Source organism: Dermacentor albipictus, chromosome 1 (genome assembly GCF_038994185.2).
Source record: "Dermacentor albipictus isolate Rhodes 1998 colony chromosome 1, USDA_Dalb.pri_finalv2, whole genome shotgun sequence".
In the NCBI taxonomy this organism is placed as follows: domain Eukaryota; kingdom Metazoa; phylum Arthropoda; class Arachnida; order Ixodida; family Ixodidae; genus Dermacentor; species Dermacentor albipictus.
The window spans coordinates 76,678,170-76,689,883 of record NC_091821.1 but is presented as its reverse complement, the minus strand read 5'-3'; the positions used below and the strand labels follow the sequence as shown (position 1 = coordinate 76,689,883).

At 43.6% G+C, this 11,714-nt stretch overlaps 1 protein-coding gene across 1 annotated transcript in view; it reads right to left on the bottom strand.

Moving 5' to 3' along the window:
• Positions 1-213: 213 nt before the first annotated feature.
• LOC139048122 (dual specificity mitogen-activated protein kinase kinase 7-like) overlaps positions 214-11,714 on the bottom strand; it is a 73,447-nt gene continuing 61,946 nt past the window's right edge. Inside the window, exon 9 of the mRNA XM_070522605.1 lies at positions 214-9,346. Within this exon, the coding sequence (XP_070378706.1) occupies positions 9,254-9,346 (93 nt within the window). The 3' untranslated portion in view covers positions 214-9,253. The remainder of the gene's footprint in view (positions 9,347-11,714) is intronic.

Sequence of the window (11,714 nt, the reverse complement as noted above, 5' to 3'; positions counted from 1 at the left end):
CCGCGGAAAAGCGCAAAGTGGTATTGGTCCAGCCTGGTCCACGACAAAGGTATTCTATTTGTATGGCTGTCCAAATTGTCAGCAGCACCGCTACAGTAAAACAAAAGTGGCTTTGTGACAGTGTAGCCAGTGCAATACGCTACAGTAGGTGCTTTCTACTGCAAAAACATGGTACCACCTGCAAATGCAAACACCAGTGTTATGCTACAAACAGACGCTGGGTCATGAGCAGAATGCCACTTTTTATTCTCATCTTGCAAAACAATTGAGCCCCACCGTCGACAATAGCATACATCTGCCGAGATTTCACCACAGGGAACCAGCAAGCAAGCTAGGCAGGTAGGACGCCCAACGCAACAGTTGGCACTGCCAGGTGCAGGCAGGTTGTGCATGGTGCCTCTCGTTCATGCCAACACACACTGGTCACTTAGATACTGCTTGATGTCTCATAGTAAAAAAAAAACTGGTAGGGGAGGCAATTGCGCTCAAGTTTAAAATGAAAAATGGCCTCAATAAATGCACTCAGCAGCAGCCTTCAAAGATCATCTCTGTGCATCATTTGATAAGATAAACAGGTTGCAAGATAAAGTGGCACCACGTCAATGTGTGCTCACGATCTGCAAGCACCAGCTTCACCCACTGATGCCAGTAGACACCCTATGGGTGAAAAGCTACAGTGGGCTGTTCCAGTGCTGCAGTCACATTTTTTCCACACTCTGCCGTGTGATGGTGGTACTGGTACACCAACACAGAACACAATGGCCTGAGTATGTGGCCACTACCACATGCTGCGAATTCCAGCACAATTCCCTTCAAGTGGTGCGACTTCAGGAGGGCCACGAGTGATTGGTCACAAACAATGTGGCATTACGACTGCTTGTGTGTCCAATGATTACTGGGCAATACGAAAACAGGCGAAATGTCTGAAGTGGTGCACACAGTCTGCAATAGGGCCAAGGAAAAGGTGCTGAACTGGCTGACACCCAATTACATGATCGACAAGAACAGAGCAGTCACAAGAAGACTTTTATCCCAAGGCTTAAACTGCAAGTTTCCAGTAATAATTACTCATAATGTGGGCTTGCCTTAATGCCCACCAAAAGCAGCACGAGTGCATTTTAAACAATAGACAGTTTTATTTTAATGTTTAGCGTAATAGCAGCGTTAAGGAATATAGCGTTACTACTCCGCAAATGAACTCTGCAGGAAGACAGTTTTAGTATAGCTCGATAGCGTAGTTTACGAGCGGTACTCTATTCTATTGCAATAAATTTTGCATAGACAATGCACCTAAGTGATTCTATTTGCCAAATTTTGTTGTGTGAGCGTCCGGAAAGTGCAAGAGGCAGCACAATGGAAGCCGGGAGCACATTGCATTTGTACTTTCCACATCTGCCAATCCACAGCGGAATCAGTGCAAGCAGTATAGACTGTCTACCATACATAGCTCCAAGATCTTCTGATCTCAAAGACCATATGTCATTGTCACTCGTATCTCCCAACTTCACCGATAGGTAGCGCTGGCATCTTGAAGGTTTCTCTCGTTAAGCCTCGACACGTTTGAAACGAGAAGCTATCGCGAAAACTCTACAAGGTTATACATAATACTCCGTCATCGAAGTGGCTTCAGACTAAGTGAAAACCGTTTACACAGTCATTTACTACAAATGAAGTGAATTCTACAAAAGCAACGCCAAATTCAGCTCAAAGTGGGCAGCCAGGACCGCCACCATGTTTAGCGTAAACTACGTAAACCACGCAAAGAAGGTAACGCTAAATCTGAGAAAAAGCGTGCGTACGCTGAACGCTATGGGTCGTTTAGCGTTTTGAGCATGCGCATTTCGATCCCGCTATTTCGCTTAGCCCGCTATGACGCTAAACTAGAACTGCCTAATAAGACGGTGTGGAGAGAGAGAACGGAGAGCAAGCAGGCGAGACAAAGTGCCTCACCTGCTTCAATCCTGTATTGCAGGTAGGACAGTGCCGACACCAAACAGTGTGTGCAATGGCAACAATGGTATCTTTAACACTTGGAGAATAAACTAGCCACCACTGTTTTACACCAATGACCACATCACATGCCAGCCTGGCCAGGACAGCTAAAGCCCAGTGCTCAGTTTTCATATTCCCCACAACAGCATCAAATAGGATGGAATAAAAAAAAATAAGAGCCAGGGCCAAATAATTTTACGCATGGTCTCCTATACTTGAAAACTTGGTGAATCTATGCCTGTGGGCTCTCCTTGTCAGAAAGGAAGCTAGCTACTGCACTGAACAGTAGCTGCTTTCATTGCTTATTGCTTAGCTACTTGCAACAAAGCAGCAAACCCTCCCCGTGGTGTTTAGTGGCGTCTCCTTACTATGGGCATGACGAAAAATGAGCAGTAAAAACAACCCGTAAGTTTGACAAGAGGAAACACAACCAGACACTTTGAAGCAGCAAAAGAATACGACATGACAGCTACAAGTGCAAGCGCACCTACTGCATACCAGATCAATGCACCCACAATGCTTCTCAACCTAACCCTGTATACTTTGTAGGCCAATTCTTGCATTAATTAAAGACTCCGCTCAGAACCCCCCCCCCCCCCCTCAACAATAATTCACACCCAACAAGCGTGCTACAACACTGGCTTTCATTGAGGGGACCCTGCAACAGTTGGGGAAGGTGGTGCACAGCTTGTGGTCACTTCAGCCACAGGAAAGCACTTGTCTCCCTCTCCCACCTTCCTACACTTTTGCACCAACTTCATAAGGTTTGTGGCTGATAAGGAACCACCAGCAGCATCATCATGTTGACAGTCTATACTGCTGTGAATGCAACCATACAATTGTGATATTGGTTATACATTCATGGGCAACAAAGCCCCACTTTTGCCCACCAAGGAGCATGAATGTAGCCTACATGAACGAAGTTTGGCTTTTGTACTGTCAACAGTTTAAGTGCCAAAAAATGAGCAGCATGACAAACAGCTCACTTCCACCAAATATGGCCATCACAAAAACAAAGTAACCTGAGTGTTCACACAAAGTGAGCATCCGCCTCCCCCCCCCCCTGCCATCTTCCCTTTTCACTTTGTATATTAATGCGTTCTCTAACAAAAATAAAGAGTTGGTAGTTTGCGCTTCATCCATCTGCGTCCTTCTTCCCTTCTTCGTCATTTTTTTGCCACTGTAAAACTCAGCTTAACATAATCATAACCGTGCACCAACTAGCCCCTTTCGTTGCTTTAGCTAAAGTAACCTGTTTCAGGGTCCCTTCACTGAAAGTGAATGCCACTTACAAGCACATTTTTAACTATGCAGACTTTAGTCACAGCTGATTAATTGTCAACTCGACTCCAGTTCCCTAGTGTGCCTAACTCATCACAAAGAATGAGGTAAAAAAAAAAAAGCATCACAGCCCCTGCACATGTACAATGGCACAAAAGAAAACTAAAGGCTGTTTAATGCAATGGGCATCCAGCCAGACCCTAAATTAAGTCTCCAGAGGTTGTGTACGCATGACTGCACACTGAGGCAGCAGCCAGGCAATGACTGTAGCCAATCACTCAGTGCAGCATGTGAATAAATGTAGAAAAACTGACTAGCCGCATTTTCACAATAGGGGGAAAAAAAAAGCACACGCACACAGGTTGCCCCTCTACTCGACAAGACTTTTCCCTCTGCATGCGACAGTGAGGGATTACAGACACACATTTCAATTTATTTACATCAGAATAGTATGTAGATCTACTATTATATATAGGTTACACTGTTGTGAAACATTATGTACATCACATCTGCACATGCTACTTCCCAGCAAAAACATGGAAGCAGCTGGCTAGGGGGGACTTAAGTAGGACAACGCATTGAGAGCAAGAGAAGATCCTAGCCTAGTCACATGAGACGAGACACAAGCAGCTGTGTTTATACATAAATACGGCTGTACACCCCTTCCCCCAGGGTTGAAGACCAGCTTAGAGTGTGAACAAAAAGTTGTTCCATCTCCACAAGCATCTTATCACAAAGGCAGACCTAGCCATGTAATGTAACAGCAACAACTGCATACCCTCCAGCCTGTTTAACAGGCACACCTAGTTAAAAAATAGCATATGGAAGCTGGCTGAGGCAATGCATGGTGGAAAAATCTCAAATATTCACAAGAATGCCTCTTTCAATGTCTGAGAAGAAAGACCGTCATAAACCTGTATCTAGGCAAGCAGAGGTACAAGGAGAAAAAACATTTGACCGGGCACAGCCTACGTGGCATTTACAGTTACAGACAGGATCGGATTAATGGAACAGCTAAGGCACCACTCAGTTCAAACAGTTACTAACCACAGTGTAGTCCTTGTGAAGCGAGATGAAGTGAAAAGCAATTTGAGAAGGAAAAACTTGTACGAAAATAAATTGGGGCTACTGACAGGACTTTAAGGCGGACTATAGAGGAAGCATATAACACACCATCTGTCACAAGACATCTTGATCAAGTTTCTTCCGCAAACCACGCTCCTGAATCTGCAACAGTACTTGGGCACTTTCTGTCAATAGCTGCAGAACAAGTGACCAGCAGAGGGCAACGTAAACCAACATGGAGAAAGAGAGGTTTGGACAGCAATTTTTCAGTTAACTCAAGTGCGAAAGCTCTAATCACAGCTTCTAAAAAAATGCAAAACCTACCCTACAACTTATCAGGCCAAAAGAACAGATACCGCTAGATTTTAGCAGCAGTGCAACAAGTGCCCTGTTTTGGAATCTCTCCAGTACTCTTGCTCAGTAACATCAGCAGCACTAATTTTATGTATAGTGTAAAGAACAAGCAATTCCTACATGTACTTAACCCTTTGAGAGTCACCGCCATACATGTACAGCAGAGGAAACAAACACGAAGTGGTCACGACCCTACATGTACATCGGCGACAAAATGTTTCAAAACACTTGAAACACTTTGAAAACTTTTCGAACAAACCTTCCGTGACTTTTCGAAACTTTCTTATTGTGCTACCGCCCTTCGGCTTCCGCCAGAACCAATTTTTCACTTCGCCCTACTGCAGCTGCCACCGCAATTTTTTTTTTAGTGTTCCAGCTTTACCTGGTTTACTGCTGCGTGCCCGCGCTTTTCATGCTTTATAATTTACATTCTCACGCTTGTTTCAATTTACGGGCATTAGAAAGAGTGTTTTCTATCTCGTTTTTCACCACTAATAATAATAATAATATTTGGGGTTTTACGTACCAAAACCACTTTCTGATTATGAGGCACGCCGTAGTGGAGGACTCCGGAAATTTTGACCACCTGGGGTTCTTTAACGTGCACCTAAATCTAAGCACACAGGTGTTTTCGTATTTCGCCCCCATCGAAATGCGGCCGCCGTGGCCGGGATTCGATCCCGCGACCTCGTGCTCAGCAGCCCAACATTTTCTCACCACTAAAAGCGTTATCACGAGATGCTCTCGCATGGCTCTCCCATAGGCATGCCATTACTTTGTTTACAGGCGGATGCTCACAAAACAGCTGCGTTTGCGACTGTTTTTGGAAGATGCACGAGAGCCGACAGAATCTTGTCTAGCGATCTAACAATTCATTACTGCAAGTTTTTCCCTAGCTTTGTTTTCCTAAAGGGTACGCACCCCTGCATGCATTTGCTTGTGGGCAATGGCATGGCATGCCTCGTTTTCACTATGGCTGCATGTCATGGGGCCGTATTTTCTTACAATCCACTACATTATCCATTCTTGTGGCCTTTCATCCTTGGGACGTGGTTCACCGCACTGCAGTCTTTGCAGGGTTCACACCCTCAGCACGACACGTGATGTCAAAATACAGGCCTTAGTGGTGTCAAACTTATTTAAAGGGCCTCTAAACCACCCAGAGTTCGAAACTTAGTTTTCATGTTGCAGTTGTGCACGAGCCTACAACAAATACATAGTCATGAGAATTTTTCAAAATGGTGCCGTAATAGCGGAGTTGCACGCACTTGATGATCAAAACGCAGCCCTCGCTTGTTTCACTCTTCCTTCACTACGCTACATTTGTCAGCTGGTCTCTCCTCCTCGCCGAGTGCTCGTCCAAATGTCATGAGAGATAGCCACTGCCAACGCGCTTTTCAAAACACTGTCCACTTCCGGTTACCGCGACTCCGCGCTTTTCGGCTACCCGCCATTGCTGCCATGCCAGCCCGTGCTCCTGTGAAGCATGCCGCTATGGATCCTGTATTGTGCACACGTGTGTTGCACACCAAGCATTGCGCAGGGCTTCATCATGAAGCAGACAATGTCGCTTCGCTTCGTTTTTCCAGTCGGGGCTTTTGCAGCCAAGCACCGCACATGGATGCCTTCTAGCCATCACAAAACACTTGAATTTGGCACTTGCGTTGCAAGCCGTAGTTACCGATTCACAAGCGTGCATGCACCTGCAAGCAGACTAACAGGAAGTCGTAGGTTCTTGCTCGACCAATCGATAGCATCTGCTTCTGGTGACATCACCAGATGCACCCTGGTGACGGCACGACAAGTGCTGGGAATAACGGAAAGGCCCGAAGAGCACAGGATTGTTTTTTAAAATTTTGTGGCACAGCCGCTGCGCGTAGCACCTGCCACGTTTGGCACCGTTAATTGCGACGACATTCTGAACTCAATGTGTGTGTTTACTTGAAATGCTTAAAGAATATTGGAGATGGATTAGGGGCCCTTTAAAACATAAGTTCTCTGAATGTTCTTACATTTGTAAAAAAAAATGTTGCTACTTTTTGCAAGTATTTAACCATAAGCTATGTGTGACACTGCACACATTTAAGAATGAGAGGAAAGGGGGTTAATGGAGGGACCCAATTTTTATTAATCATATTATAAGAAGCTAACAGACACTAAGGAAAACATAAGGGAAATTACTTGTACTTACTAACTGAATTAAAGAAATTATAAATTGATAATTTAATTGGCAAGTACAAGTAATTTCCCCTATGTTTTTTTTTGTGTCTGTTTGTTGGCTTCTCATGATATCATTAATAAAAATCGGCCGCTCAGTTAACCCCCTTTCTTCTCGTTCATACATAACGAGGGTGTCGAATCCTGCAACACTGATGCATTCAGGTAGTGTGTGCAGGTTTATTGACCAGTTGCCTTCACCTAGAAAGATCCCGTACTAGTGACCCCTGCGGCAGAAAGGATGTGCCACATGCGCCGCGCCAAGGTTTGCGAGTGGTGGCACTGGCTAAACTCCCAAGGTTAGTTCTAGTAGTAACACATAAATACCCAAGAAAGTGGATGGAGAAACCGCGCTGCGGTAGCTCAATTGGTTAGAGCATCACACGTGTAATGCGAAGACGTGGGATCGTTCCCCATTGCAACAAGTTTTTTTCATCCACTTTCAGTGCCATTAATTTATCATTTCTTTTTTGATTAGTAAGTATACGTAATTTCCCCTACGTTTTCCTTGGTGTCTTTGTTTTGTTGGCTTCTCATGCATGCATTTGAAAAATTTGTCGCTTAATTGTCGCCAGAAAAATGATTCACTAGTTTATTGAAATAAGTCGCTCTGAAGAATTCAAATGTGCAATAAAAAAACCGTGACCCTCAAAGGGTTAAGCATTTATGCAGGTGTCATGTACTAAGTCATGCACACCATGCATGCTTCTTTGTGCAATGTACCAATTATACTGTAGTGCTAAAGAAATTTTATGTGACCATGGCATTTTCTTTCCAGACGATTTCCAGCAAATCTAGAAAGCCTCAGCAACAATGCTACGGACAAAAGCATTAGACCCTTTGGTAACAGCAGTTGTTAAAAGAAGCAAAAAAAAAAGAGCAAGAACAAAGCACTGTCTCCTTTATGAACGGTGTGCAACTAGCAATATATAGGACATGGTACTTTCAAACTAATGCCTAGCACTAATAAGAAGTCCCAAAGTCTATGTGCCAGGGTGCTTTCACGAGCATTTACAAACAATAAATGCATAGAAACAAGGTCTTAATTCAAAGCCACTTAAGTGGGCACATACAGTATGATTGGATGCTTTCTGTCTGAGCAGGGCGACTGCATGGAGAACTGATACGCTGGAGTAGCAGCACTCGGCAAGCTTCAATTTTCCTGTGAGGACTAAAGAGCATTATGCATTATCTTCTACTGCAGTTTACGAAAAACCAGCAGCACTAAACATTTTTATAATAAGCATAACATCCAAAACAGTGCTGGCTCTATACATTTTAAGAACATTTGTCAATTGTCAATTTGTAAAAACCTAAATTCCCCATTTTCCTTTAGAAAATGAGTCCTTTCCAGTAGAAAACCAAGTAAAGGCAAAGGCTAGAAGTTCTGAACTCTTAGAATGGGAACCATACTCTGCCAATTGTAACACAGCCAAGCTATGCTCATTGTGCCTACTTGTGCCCAACACGTCGATTTTCGTTTGTTCAGAGTAAATACTTATTTTTCCCTAAATACACTAAAGAAGAAGAAACCTTCCCTTTGCATGGGAAACTGGTAGTCGGAGGCAAACAGCACACACACACAACTCGTACCCCCCGCTAAAAACACCTATAGTAGCTGACCATGGTCTTCAACCCTGTGAGCAGTTTTCAGTGGCCATTGATGTTTTCTAGTCCTCAAAGCAGGAACAGAACACACAGATTAGAAGAAGCGAGGTACTCAGTAACGTTGCAATGGCACTGGAGCATCCAAATGACTGTGCTGCTCTTTAGGCCAAGCTAGGCCTTATGCAAAAAGCATTTTTTCATAGAGCAAGGTACACAGAAAGCAGATTGATATCCTGCAATATAGACCATTGTTATAAAAGGCAGCTAAAACACAGCCAGTGTCTTCTTCTAATTCAAGTAGACTGCTTCCCCTGTCTACCTTTGTGTTCATTATCCAGCTCATAGCCTCACATGACAAGATATCAAAGCTGGCATCAGGGGAGCACCTACAACTGTACAGCCACAAATTCTGGTATGGTATCTGGTGTGCCCAGTGGGCAAAGTGTGAATACAGTGGCAAGGCATTACTCAAGTCCCTGCTGCACGTGTACACTGCATCCTACATACCATCCCTACAGATTGCAACCCCAAGCTGGGCAGCTATGAAAATGGGCATGACATGCCAGCCTCTTGTCTTGAATCTATGCTCTAGTGCTGTGCAATCCTGCTTAGTCGCGTGAAAAACATGGCGACATGTGAGGGCAAAGCCGCTTGGGGGTTGGAAACTGGACCAAGCATTCGATTTGGCATCTGCTTGCTGCTTCCATGGGAGCCTGCATCAGTCACCTCTTCTCTCTCACTGGCTATCTTGGGAGTTATCCATCACTCTGGCTAGCCATGCTGCTACATCCACCTCTTTCGTCTCGTACCGCTTTATAAAGGGATGCTCCTGCAACAATGATGCAGCAACACAACTCATTAGCTTGTTGCCTGCTTTTCATGCATAGTGATCCTGGAGCTCCAAGATGTGCCTCTTGTGCACATTGCATAAGAATACACAAAAACTGGTTAGTTCATGCATTACAAGATTAGAATGGCAAAAAGCGCCAAATACTGTCTAAAGAAAACTCACTGAGAAAACATTTGGTACAGAGACGAGATCTGTTAATAGCAATATGCAAGTGCAGCGTGACAAGCAGAACCATCCACACTCTCTGCTGTTAACCACTGCACTATAAGCAAGGATACAACTACATATTACAAGAACCCGGCACTTTTTGTTGAGCCATGTCCATGTTATAAGGGCGCGTGAAATCTATGCAGTTGACGAATATCTAATGTGCACTGGTAGCAATGTGCCACAATGACAGAAGTTCCCAATTAATGACAGTGGACACCCTTAGCTGTACACAAGCATGCTAAATTGACACATGTACGCACTCTTTGGATCAGTAAAGAAGGTGCCACAAATGATCTCACATATTGGTATGATGCATGACACAGAAAAAAAGTGACGTAACTAGCTTCATGGAGCTGGATACAATTAAGTGACAACGCCAAAACTAAGAAAATCTCCTCCGTTTATCAAAATATGCCACACTGATGCCACATGGAAATAATGCAGTGTGCATGCCATATCACAAGTTCTCACACAATCGCAATGACACAGCCAGTGCTAAATGAGCTGTGCTCTGGAGAGGGGGACACAGCCCCTACACAATAAAATCTGAAATTTCAAAATTCTTGAACATTTAATTCAAGACATACAGGTGTGTAACGCTTACGCAAGAATAAACTGCACATTGCTTACTTACACACATAGCAATGAAATTTTGGTAAAATTGTTTACTGCAAGCAAAAACATGCCAATGTTTTTAAAATATGCATTATAGTATCATCATCAGCCAAGTGCACAGCAAAATGGATGCTGCAGGATAAAGAGATTCAAGCTCAATGTAATGAAGTATTTGGTAACATGAAGATATCAGCCGATATAATTTAAGAATTTTTTCACTCAATTTTATTTTTCATCGACGCAGTTCGTTAGCAGCCGAGCCTAGTGATAACTTAGGTGCAGTGCCCCTCTGGCCACTGAGGAAGCGCAAAAAGGAGAAGCATTGCGATAAACCTGTTATATTATCTCACCCAGTCTCTTACAATGAGCTTAAAGGAGCACTGGACATTTTTAATACAGCTTTTTGGCTGTTACGTGGTTGCACACGAAATGTATACAGCCTTGCTATATGCATGTACTTGCCGAGAGTTTTAGAATAGAATTCTGCATGACAAACATATGGCCAACACCAAACACTGTGGCATCATCTGGGATATGAAAATCAATGCACTTTCGTGGCAATAGTGATGCCTTTTGTTAGGCCTCTCAGTTCATATCAAAAATGGCAACAAAACAGTGTCCATAATTTGTCTTTAAAGAGAGACGAGACTAAGCGAAAGATTATATATTACCATTTATGTTTTGCTGTCACAATGAGCAACTAGGCCAAATTCAGATTGATGCTGTTGGACCTATTTATAGCGTACACTAATAATACCCCTGTCAAGCAGGCAATTTAAATGCACTTAGGGAGAGTGCACTCGGTTTTAAGTGCGCTTTCCCAAATCTAAGCGGCACAAGCGGAGTGCACTCACAGAAGAGTGCACTCCGAACATAGTGCGTTCACAGAATGCACTTTGCTGGTCGAGTGCGTAGCCTCGCCGCCAGGGGTTCTAACGATACAAAATGCAATGCATAGCAAAAGGACACAGAAGTTCATTCTAGCTGTTGAACAGCTTTTAACAAAATATTCAGAACAGAACTCGCTGATATTCTGTTCTAGCAGGATCAAAGGCCGCCTCGTCGCATGCCACCATCTTATTCTGGATTGGCTAGGCATTTGTCTTGACCGGCCTTGACTTGTAACACTCTTACGATAAAAATATCTTAGTTTTTTGTTGAGTAAATATAGATTATGATTGTTTTTCATTTATAATACAACTAATGCAATCGCTTTTTAGAAAACATGGTTTTAGTTGGTCGCCATTGTTTTTAGTGTGAGTGCGCTCTGTTTTCCCATTTAGCACCGCCTAGCCTAAAGTGTCACTGAAGGTCCCGAAGTGCACTCCCCGTAAGTGCACATAACTTGCCCGCTTAACAGGGGTATAACACACTCTATCTCTCCTCAACCTGACATTTTTAATGTTGAGCAGTTGCTCCGTCACTGCACAGTACGTAACTTTTTACAACGAAGGAGAGAAACACGTTACTGTGCCTGCATTCAAAAGTACAAAGTACATACAGTCGACTTTCATTAATTTGA